The 12,266-nt window shown below is 43.2% G+C and overlaps 1 protein-coding gene across 1 annotated transcript in view; it reads left to right on the top strand.

Annotated features, from left to right (window-relative positions):
* ap4b1 (adaptor related protein complex 4 subunit beta 1) overlaps positions 1 to 12,266 on the top strand; it is a 33,469-nt gene that overhangs the window by 7,740 nt on the left and 13,463 nt on the right. The window contains exons 7-8 of the mRNA XM_029720340.1: positions 2,206 to 2,491; positions 12,144 to 12,242. Of these exons, the coding sequence (XP_029576200.1) occupies positions 2,206 to 2,491; positions 12,144 to 12,242 (385 nt within the window). The remainder of the gene's footprint in view (positions 1 to 2,205; positions 2,492 to 12,143; positions 12,243 to 12,266) is intronic.

The following is a 12,266-nucleotide window of genomic DNA, read 5'->3' as shown; positions in this document are numbered from 1 at the left end:
GGATGGGACTACCAGCTCTCTGTAACCTAGAGGGCAACCAGTGGGTCCGTCTCCTCTATACCACCCACCTGGTAGTGTGGTGGATGGGACTACCAGCTCTCTGTAACCTAGAGGGCAACCAGTGGGTCCGTCTCCTCTATACCACCCACCTGGTAGTATGGTGGATGGGACTACCAGCTCTCTGTAACCTAGAGGGCAACCAGTGGGTCCATCTCCTCTATACCACCCACCTGGTAGTATGGTGGATGGGACTACCAGCTCTCTGTAACCTAGAGGGCAACCAGTGGGTCCGTCTCCTCTATACCACCCACCTGGTAGTGTGGTGGATGGGACTACCAGCTCTCTGTAACCTAGAGGGCAACCAGTGGGTCCATCTCCTCTATACCACCCACCTGGTAGTGTGGTGGATGGGACTACCAGCTCTCTGTAACCTAGAGGACAACCAGTGGGTCCGTCTCCTCTATACCACCCACCTGGTAGTGTGGTGGATGGGACTACCATCTCTCTGTAACCTAGAGGGCAACCAGTGGGTCCGTCTCCTCTATACCAGCCACCTGGTAGTTTAGTGGATGGGACTACCAGCTCTCTGTAACCTAGAGGGCAACCAGTGGGTCCGTCTCCTCTATACCACCCACCTGGTAGTGTGGTGGATGGGACTACCATCTCTCTGTAACCTAGAGGGCAACATGTGGGTCCGTCTCCTCTATACCACCTGGTAGTGTGGTGGATGGGACTACCAGCTCTCTGTAACCTAGAGGGCAACCAGTGGGTCCGTCTCCTTTGTACCAGGTTTCTTGTAGGATGACAATGTCTAATTTCTTTGATGAAGTCTGGGTTCCTGCTCTTTAGGCCGAAGGCAGATGACCTCAGATATTCCTGGATGATGTAGGGTGGCTACTTTGAAGTCTGTCTCTCTCTCTTTCTGTCTGTCTGTCTGTCTGGCTGGCTGGCTGGCTGTCTGTGTCTCTCTGTGTCTCTCTCTCTTTCTCTTTCTCTGTCTGTCTCTCTCTGTCTCTTTGTCTCTCTGTGTGTGTGTCTCTCTCTTTCTCTGTCTGTGTCTCTCTCTCAATTACATTTTTTTTAAACAAAGGGCTTTATTGGCATGGGAAACATATGGTTACATTGCCAAAGCAAGTGAAATGGATAATAAACAAAAGTGAAATAAACAATATAAAATTAACAGTAAACATTACTCACAAAAGTTCAAAAAGATATGAAAATAAATAAATATGGGTTGTATTTGCAATGGTGTTTGTTCTTCACTGGTTGCCCTTTTTCTTGTCTCTCTCTCTCTCTCTCTGTCTGTCTCTGTCACTGTGTCTCTCTCTGTCTCTCTCTCTGTCTCTCTCTCTCTCGCTCTGTCTCTCTCTCTCTCGCTCTGTCTCTCTCGCTCTGTCTCTCTCGCTCTGTCTCTCTCTCTCTCTCGCTCTGTCTCTCTCTCTCTCTCGCTCTGTCTCTCGCTCTGTCTCTCGCTCTGTCTCTCGCTCTGTCTCTCGCTCTGTCTCTCTCTCTCGCTCTGTCTCTCGCTCTGTCTCTCTCTCTCGCTCTGTCTCTCTCTCTCGCTCTGTCTCTCTCTCTCTCGCTCTGTCTCTCTCTCTCGCTCTGTCTCTCTCTCTCGCTCTGTCTCTCTCTCTCGCTCTGTCTCTCTCTCTCGCTCTGTCTCTCTCTCTCGCTCTGTCTCTCTCTCTCGCTCTGTCTCTCTCTCTCGCTCTGTCTCTCTCTCTCGCTCTGTCTCTCTCTCTCGCTCTGTCTCTCTCTCTCGCTCTGTCTCTCTCTCTCGCTCTGTCTCTCTCTCTCGCTCTGTCTCTCTCTCTCGCTCTGTCTCTCGCTCTCGCTCTGTCTCTCGCTCTCGCTCTGTCTCTCGCTCTGTCTCTCGCTCTGTCTCTCGCTCTGTCTCTCGCTCTGTCTCTCGCTCTGTCTCTCGCTCTCTCTCTCGCTCTCTCTCTCGCTCTCTCTCTCGCTCTGTCTCTCTCTCGCGCTCTGTCTCTCTCTCGCGCTCTGTCTCTCTCTCGCGCTCTGTCTCTCTCTCGCGCTCTGTCTCTCTCTCGCGCTCTGTCTCTCTCTCGCGCTCTGTCTCGCGCTCTGTCTCGCGCTCTGTCTCGCGCTCTGTCTCTCGCTCTGTCTCTCGCTCTGTCTCTCTCTCTCGCTCTGTCTCTCTCTCTCGCTCTGTCTCTCTCTCTCGCTCTGTCTCTCTCTCTCTCTCAGACTGAAGCTATGTGATGTGTGGGGCCAGTCTGAGGTGCTAGCGGTGCTCCAGCGGTATCGGCCTCGCAGCGAAGACGAGCTGTTCGACATACTATCTCTGTTAGACCCCGCCCTTCTCTCTCACCACGCCCCCGTCATGGCCGCCACGCTCCGCCTCTTCCTGTCCCTGTGTTCCACGCTGCCCGCCGTGTGTATGTCGGCACTTGAGAGAGCACGGGGCCCCCTCCTGGCTGCCGCAGGCAGCACCTCCCGGGAACTACGCTATGCAGCGCTATGTCACATCCAGGTGTGTTCTATGTCACATCCAGGTGTGTTCTATGTCACATCCAGGTGTGTTCTATGTCACGTCCAGGTGTGTTCTATGTCACGTCCAGGTGTGTTCTATGTCACATCCAGGTGTGTTCTATGTCACATCCAGGTGTGTTCTATGTCATATTCTATTAGGTGGTGGGCCGTAGCAAGCTATCTTTCAGCTGTGCTAACATAATTGCAAAAGAGTTTTCTATTAGCCTTTTAAAATGATAAACTTGGATTAGCTAACACAGCGTGCCATAGGCTAACACAGCGTGCCATAGGCTAACACAGCGTGCCATAGGCTAACACAGCGTGCCATTGGCTAACACAGCGTGCTATTGGAACACAGGAGTGATGGTTGCTGATAATGGGCCTCTGTACGCCTATGCAGACATTCCATTAAAGAATCAGCCGTTTCCAGCTACAATAGTAATTTACAACATTAACAATGTCTACACTGTATTTCTGATCAATTTGATGTCATTTTAAAGGACATTTCTAAGTGACCCCAAACTTTTTAACAGTAGTGCATGTACAGTTACAGTTGGAAGTTTACATACACTTAGTTTGGAGTCATTAAAACTCGTTTTTCAACCACTCCACAAATTTCTTGTTAACAAACTATAGTTTTGACAAGTCGGTTAGGACATCTACTTTGTCCATGACACAAGTCATTTTTCCAACAATTGTTTGCAGACAGATTATTTCACTTATAATTAACTATCACAATTCCAGTGGGTCAGAAGTTTACATACACTAAGTTGACTGTGCCTTTAAACAGCTTGGAATATTCCAGAAAAGGATGTCATGGCTTTAGAAGCTTCTGATAGGCTAATTGACATCATTTGAGTTCATTGAGGTGAACCTGTGGATGTATTTCAAGGCCTACCTTCAAACTCAGTGCCTCTTTGCTTGACATCATGGGAAAATCAAAAGAAATCAGCCAAGACCTCACCAAAAAGTCTGGTTCATCCTTGGGAGCAATTTCCAAACACCTGAAGGTACCACATTCATCTGTACAAACAATAGTACGCAAGTATAAACACCATGGGACCACGCAGCCGTCAAACCGCTCAGGTAGGAGACTCGTTCTGTCTCCTAGAGATTAACGTATTTTGGTGCGAAAAGTGCAAATCAATCCCAGAACAACAGCAAAGGACCTTGTGAAGATGCTGGAGGAAACAGGTACAAAACTATCTATATCCACAGTAAAACGAGTCCTATATCGACATAACCTGAAAGGCCGCTCAGCAAGGAAGAAGCCACTGCTCCAAAACCATCATAAAAAAGCCAGACTACAGTTTGCAACTGCACATGGGGACAAAGATCGTACTTTTTGGAGAAATGTCCTCTGGTCTGATGAAACAAAAATAGAACTGTTTGGCCATAATGACCATAGTTATGTTTGGAGGAAAAAGGGGGAGGTTTGCAAGCCAAAGAACACCATCCCAACCGTGAAGCACGGGGGTGGCAGCATCATGTTGTGGAGGTGCTTTGCTGCAGGAGGGACTGAAGCAACATCTCAAGACATCAGTCAGGAAGTTTAAAGCTTTGTCGCAAATGGATCTTCCAAATGGACAATGACCCCAAGCATACTTCCAAAGTTGTGGCAAAATGGCCTAAGGACAACAATCAAAACTGGTTTTCTGCCAATCACATTATCCGTACCTAAGGTAGTAGTCAGCTGGTGACAACGAGAGAGAGAGATCTCCGTCCGACAATCTGCTATCAGGTAAAGTATTTTTTATTTATTTGTAACCTGACTATTTAGTTATAGCAACGTGAATCCATCAATGCCAGGTGTAAAATTACTCCCAGCAACCTTAGTAATGTAGCTCGGTAGGAAGCTAGTTACATGTAGATCTGTTGCTAGCTAACAGGAGCAGATAGCTTCATCACTAGCTAGCAGGAGCAGATGGCTTCATCACTAGCTAGCAGGAGCAGATGGCTTCATCACTAGCTAGCATGTCATTCCTGGACAAGGAGCATTTTAGCTATCTGTTTATTCCAAGTAATAATTTAAGACTACATAAGTCTACAGGACAAGTAGTGTAAATCTGATACAGTCATCAAGGCAGGACCCACTAATTTAATTCATACTAACAGGAAACGCCACGTTATCCCCGCCTGTAGAAACGCCACGTTATCCCCCATCTGTAGAAATGCCACGTTATCCCCCGTCTGTAGAAACGCCACGTTATCCCCGTCTGTAGAAACGCCACGCTATCCCCCGTCTGTAGAAACGCCACGTTATCCCCCGTCTGTAGAAACGCCACGTTATCCCCCGTCTGTAGAAACGCCACGTTATCCCCCGTCTGTAGAAACGCCACGCTATCCCCCGTCTGTAGAAACGCCACGTTATCCCCCGCCTGTAGAAACGCCACGTTATCCCCCGCCTGTAGAAACGCCACGTTATGCCCCGTCACGTTATCCCCCGCCACGTCATCCCCCGCCAAGTTATCCCCCGCCTGTAGAAACGGCACGTTATCCCCCGCCATGTTATCCCCCGCCTGTAGAAACGCCACGTTATCCCCCGCCACGTTATCCCCCGCCTGTAGAAACGCCACATTATCCCCCGTCTGTAGAAATGCCACGTTATCCCCCGTCTGTAGATGGATTAGGATGAAGGCAGATTACCCTGCCTTAGACAGTCAGGATGTTCACAAACTACATTCCTTTGCTGTGATTTATTAAATTAATTTTTTGTCTCTTATTTTTGTATCACATGATCTATTCGGCTCTCCTGTGTCCTGCTCCCAGAGATCAACCAAGTGCTATTCACCAATCACAGGCTGATTCACCCGCTGTGAGGACAACCATCCTACTGCAGTTGGAACTAGCCGTCACTACGTAGACATTGAGACCACATGTTGTCTTTTCTTATACAGTCTAAATTTACATTTTAATTTTAGTCACTTAGCAGACGTTTTTTATCCACAGCGACTTGCTGGAGCAATTAGGGGTTTCCAACTAGTCAGCTCGGGGATTTCGAACCAGTGACTTTTCGTTTACTCGCCCAATACTCTTAACTGCCATTCTACCTGCTGCGCTGTTTACACAGTCTGGTGCATTTTACAGTCGAAGAGCACCGTCTGCAGATGGACACATGCTTGTTAGGGCATCTTGAAGACTACATACTTTGTAGAATCAGGTGGATTGTTGTGACATGCAGTGGTGGGAATTCTATTGTCCCCCATCAGGAGCCATAGATAGGAACTCTTATCTCTGGACCACACAAGCTTTTTCATTGCATTCCGCTAAGGCCCTTGTCTCTCTCTACATCGGTGAGCTGAATTGGTGACCAGGGTGGGATCCTTTCCATAAGCCTGTGGGGCCTGGGTACACACACGTAGTCTTCCCTGTGGCTCAGTTTGGTTGAGCATGGTGTTTGCAACGCCAGCATGGTGTGTGCAACGCCAGGGTTGTGGGTTCGATTCCCACGGGGGGGGGGGCCAGTACCAAAAAATAAAAAAATTAATGAAATGTATGCATTCACTACTGTAAGTCGCTCTGGATAAGAGCGTCTGCTAAATGACTAAAATGTAAATGTAGAGAGAAGCATGTGTTGATGACCGTTCTATAGTTTCCATCAGAAGCCCAGGCTTTTGGCATAGACGGTAAAGCTCTCATTTCAGGACTGCAACGCTGTAAGATTGTGCCCTCCACGGCACTTGATATACAGGGCATTCAGAAAATATTCAGACCCCTTGACTTCTTCCACGTTTTTTTACGTTACAGCTTTATAATTTTTTTTCCCTCATCAATCTACACACAATAACCCATAATGACATCACAATAACCCATAATGACATCACAATAACCCATAATGACATCACAATAACCCATAATGACATCACAATAACCCATAATGACACATTTTTGCAAATGTTTTAAAGATAAAAATAGAAAAAATAAATGTACATTAATATTCAGACCCTTTAACTCAGTACTTTGTTGAAGCATCTTTGGCAGTGATTACAGCCTCCAGTGTTCTTGGGTATGACGCTACAAGCTTGGCACACCTATATTTGGGGAGTTTCTCCCATTCTTCTCTGCAGATCCTCTCAAGCTCTGTCAGGTTGGATGGGGAGCGTTGCTGCACAGCTATTTTCACGTCTCTCCAGAGATGTTTGATCTGGTTCAAGTCCTGGCTCTGGCTGGGACACTCAAGGACATTCAGAGACTTGTCCCGAAGCCACTCCTGCATTGTCTTGGCTGTGTGCTTAGGGTCGTTGTCCTGTTGGAAGGTGAACCTTCGCCCCAGTCTGAGGTCCTGAGCGCTCTGGAGCAGGTTTTCATCAAGGATCTCTCTGTACTTTGCTCTGTTCATCTTTCCCTCGATCCTGACTAGTCTCTCAGTCCCTGCCACTGAAAAACATCCCCACAGCATGATGCTGCCACCACCATGCTTCACCGTAGGGAGGGTGCCAGGTTTCCTCCAGACGTGATGCTTGGCATTCAGGCCAAAGAGTTCAATCTTGGTTTCATCAGACCAGAGAATCTTGTTCCTCATGGTCTGAGAGTCCTTTAGGTGCCTTTTGACAAATTCCAAGTGGGCTGTCATGTGCCTTTTACTGAGGCGTGGCTTCCGTCTGGCCACTCTACCATAAAGGCCTGATTGGTGAAGTGCTGCAGAGATGGTTGTCCTTCTGGAAGGTTCTCCCATCTCCACAGAGGAACTCTGGAGCTCTGTAAGAGTGACCATCGGGTTCTTTGTCACCTCCCTGACCAAGGCCCTTCTCCCCAAATTGCTCAGTTTGGCCGGACAGCCAGGTCTTGGAAGAGTCTTGGTGTTTCCAAACTTCTTCCATTTAAGAATGATGGAGGCCACTGTGTTCTTGGGGACCTTCAATCCTGCAGAATTTTTTTGGTACCCTTCCCCAGATCTGTGCCTCGACACAATCCTGTCTCGGAGCTCTACGGACAATTCCTTCGACTTCATTGCTTGGTTTTTGCTCTGACATGCACTGATAACTTTAGGACCTTATATAGACAGGTGTGTGCCTTTCCAAATCATGTCCAATCCATTGAATTTACCACAGGTGGACTCCAATCAAGTTGTAGAAACATCTCAAGGATGATCAATGGAAACAGGATGCACCTGAGCTCAATTTCAAGTATCATAGCAAAGGGTCTGAATACTTATGTAAATAAGGTATTTCTGTTTTAATTTTTTATACATTTGCAAATGTTTCTAAAAACCTGTTTTCACTTTGTCATTATGGGATAGATTGACGAGGAAAACAATTCATTCAACATTTTTTCTAGAATAAGGCTGTAACATAAACAAAATGTGGAAAAAGGGAAGGGGTCTGAATACTTTCCAATTCGCTGTACATTGGTTTGTAGGTTAGACTATATTTAGATACTTCAAATATAGACACCTTTTGCTATTTGTCTCTGTACTCAATAAATGGTAGAACACTTTGGTGGTGGTGTGCTTTGTTTCTAATGTAAATGCATGATGAAACATGATGAAGCATGTCTCTCACACAAGATTTTGGCACCGTCAACTTTTAGAAGGTTAGTAGGAAATTTAATCATGTAAACCATCTAAATATACTCACATTCACTGAACATTTACAATGTAAACCATTTAAATATACTCACATTTACAATGTAAACCATTTAAATATACTCACATTTACAATTTAAACCATCTAAATATACTCACATTTACCATTTAAACCATCTAAATATACTCACATTTACAATGTAAACCATCTAAATATACTCACATTTACAATTTAAACCATCTAAATATACTCACATTTACAATGTAAACCATCTAAATATACTCACATTTACAATTTAAACCATCTAAATATACTCACATTTACAATGTAAACCGTTTAAATATACTCACATTTACAATGTAAACCATCTAAATATACTCACATTTACAATGTAAACCATCTAAATATACTCACATTTACAATTTAAACCATCTAAATATACTCACATTTACAATGTAAAACTCCCAACATTCATTCCCCAACTGCTTTTTCTAGAATCCTGCAGGTTCTTTATCATTCTCTATACCTTATAGTCCAATACATTATCCATGACCACTATGGTATTGGTTCATCATTCTCTATACCTTATAGTCCAATACATTATCCATGACCACTATGGTATTGGTCCATCATTCTCTATACCTTATAGTCCAATACATTATCTGTTACCACTATGGTATTGGTTCATCATTCTCTATACCTTATAGTCTAAAACATTATCCATTATCCATAACCACTATGGTATTGGTCCATCATTCTCTATACCTTATAGTCCAATACATTATCCATAACCACTATGGTATTGGTTCATCATTCTCTATACCTTATAGTCCAATACATTATCCATGACCACTATGGTATTGGTCCATCATTCTCTATACCTTATAGTCCAATACATTATCCATTATCCATGACCACTATGGTATTGGTTCATCATTCTCTATACCTTATAGTCCAATACATTATCCATTATCCATGACCACTATGGTATTGGTTCATCATTCTCTATACCTTATAGTCCAATACATTATCCATGACCACTATGGTATTGGTTCAGCTGCTATTGGAGAACTCATCTGGTTTAGAAATCAAACTGGTTTTCTTATTGCAGAACACGTTGTGTAACTATTTTTAGAGAAGATTGTACTGCGAGGTCTGGTATATTGGTAGGCTATACCAAATGTGTTGGCTAATATGCAGCTGTCATTTTTAAACCTTCATTCTAGCATACACACATTTCTATCTATACTGAACTCAAATATAAAGGCAACATGTAAGGTGTTGGTCCCATGTTTCATGAGCTGAAATAACAGATCTCAGAAATGTTCCATACGCACAAACAGATACACTACCTGACCAAAAGTATGTGGACACCTGCTCGTGGTACATCTCATTCCAAAATCATGGACATTAATATGGAGTTGGTCCCCCCTTTGCTCCTATAACAGCCTCCACTCTTCTGGGAAGTCATTAATATGGAGTTGGTCCCCCCTTTGCTGCTATAACAGCCTCCACTCTTCTGGGAAGTCATTAATATGGAGTTGGTCCCCCCCTTTGCTGCTATAACAGCCTCCACTCTTCTGGGAAGTCATTAATATGGAGTTGGTTCCCCTTTGCTGCTATAACAGCCTCCACTCTTCTGGGAAGTCATTAATATGGAGTTGGTCCCCCTTTGCTGCTATAACAGCCTCCACTCTTCTGGGAAGTCATTAATATGGAGTTGGTCCCCCTTTGCTGCTATAACAGCCTCCACTCTTCTGGGAAGTCATTAATATGGAGTTGGTCCCCCTTTGCTGCTATAACAGCCTCCTCTCTTCTGGGAAGGCTTTCCACTAGATGTTGGAACATTGCTGCGGGGACTTGCTTCCATTCAGCCACAAGAGCATTAGTGAGGTCGGGCACTGATGTTGGGCGATTAGGCCTGGCTCGCAGTCGGCGTTCCAATTCATCCTCCACCAAATTTTACAGTTGGCACTATGCATTGGGACAGGTAGCTTGCTCCTGGCATCCGCCAAACCCAGATTCGTCTGACGGACTGCCAGATGCTGCAGCTTGATTCATCACGTTTGCACCGCTTCCAATGGCAGTGAGCTTTACACCACTTCAGCTGATGCTTGACATTGCGCATATTGATCTTAGGCTTGTGTGCGGCTGCTCGGCCATGGAAACCCATTTCATGAAGCTGCTAACGAACAGTTCTCGTGCTGACGTTTCTTCCAGAGGCAGTTTGGAACTCGGTAGTGAGTGTTGCACCCGAGGACAGACAATTTTTACGTGCTACTCCCGTTCTGTGAGCTTGTGTGGCCTACCACTTCGCGGCTGAGCCGTTGTTGCTCCTAGACATTTCCACTTCACAATAACAGCACTAACAGTTGACCGGGGACAGCTCTAGCAGGGCAGAAATTTGCCAAACTGACTTGTTGGAAAGGTGGCATCCTATGACGGTGCCACGTTGAAAGTCACTGATCTCTTCAGTAAGGCCATTCTACTGTCAATGTTTGTCTATGGAGATTGCATGGCTGTGTGCTCGATTTTATACACCTGTCAGCAATGGTGAAATAGCCACAATAGCCACATACTTTTGGCTATGAAGTGTATTTATCTTATTTCAGTCTTTGGGAGAAAATGTTAGTTCTTAACACGCTGACAGCAGATTTAGAAGCAGGCCATTGGCCATGAATAGTTGAAGCTGTTCAAAACTTCATATTAGGAAGGTGTCCTTAATGTGTTGTACACTTAGTGTACATACTGTTCCTAATGTTTATAATCAGTGTGTAGTGTTTATAATCAGTGTGTAATGTTTATAATCAGTGTTTATAATCAGTGTGTAATGTTTATAATCAGTGTTTATAATCAGTGTTTAATGTTTATAATCAGTGTTTATAACCAGTGTGTAGTGTTTATAATCAGTGTTTATAATCAGTGTTTATAATCAGTGTGTGTAATGTTTATAATCAGTGTGTAATGTTTATAATCAGTGTGTAATGTTTATAATCAGTGTGTAATGTTTATAATCAGTGTTTATAATCAGTGTGTAATGTTTATAATCAGTGTGTAATGTTTATAATCAGTGTTTATAATCAGTGTGTGTAATGTTTATAATCAGTGTGTAATGTTTATAATCAGTGTGTAGTGTTTATAATCAGTGTTTATAATCAGTGTTTATAATCAGTGTGTAATGTTTATAATCAGTGTGTAATGTTTATAATCAGTGTTTATAATCAGTGTTTATAGTCAGTGTTTATAATCAGTGTGTAATGTTTATAATCAGTGTGTAATGTTTATAATCAGTGTTTATAATCAGTGTGTGTAATGTTTATAATCAGTGTGTAATGTTTATAATCAGTGTGTAGTGTTTATAATCAGTGTTTATAATCAGTGTGTAATGTTTATAATCAGTGTTAATAATCAGTGTGTAATGTTTATAATCAGTGTGTAATGTTCATAATCAGTGTTTATAATCAGTGTGTAATGTTTATAATCAGTGTGTAATGTTTATAATCAGTGTGTAGTGTTTATAATCAGTGTGTAGTGTTTATAATCAGTGTTTATAATCAGTGTTTATAATCAGTGTGTAATGTTTATAATCAGTGTGTAATGTTTATAATCAGTGTGTAGTGTTTATAATCAGTGTTTATAATCAGTGTGTAATGTTTATAATCAGTGTGTAATGTTTATAATCAGTGTTTATAATCAGTGTGTAGTGTTTATAATCAGTGTTTATAATCAGTGTGTGTAATGTTTATAATCAGTGTGTAATGTTTATAATCAGTGTTTATAATCAGTGTGTAATGTTTATAGTCAGTGTGTAATGTTTATAGTCAGTGTTTATAATCAGTGTGTGTAGTGTTTATAATCAGTGTGTAATGTTTATAATCAGTGTGTAATGTTTATAATCAGTGTGTAATGTTTATAATCAGTGGGTGTAGTGTTTATAATCAGTGTGTAATGTTTATAATCAGTGTGTAATGTTTATAATCAGTGGGTGTAGTGTTTATAATCAGTGTGTAATGTTTATAATCAGTGGGTGTAGTGTTTATAATCAGTGTTTATAATCAGTGTTTATAATCAGTGTTTATAATCAGTGTGTAATGTTTATAATCAGTGTGTGTAATGTTTGTGTTCCAGCTGCTGCTCCGTTCTGAGCCTGGTCTGATGGGGGAACACTACAAGCGCTTCTTCTGCGGCTATGCTGAACCTCCTTACATCAAACAGAACAAGATGCAGGTAGGGCTATGCTCAGGTAGGGCT

Source organism: Salmo trutta, chromosome 28 (genome assembly GCF_901001165.1).
Source record: "Salmo trutta chromosome 28, fSalTru1.1, whole genome shotgun sequence".
Lineage (NCBI taxonomy): Eukaryota > Metazoa > Chordata > Actinopteri > Salmoniformes > Salmonidae > Salmo > Salmo trutta.
Note: the sequence above shows the minus strand (reverse complement) of the source record. Positions and strands in the feature narration are given on the sequence as shown.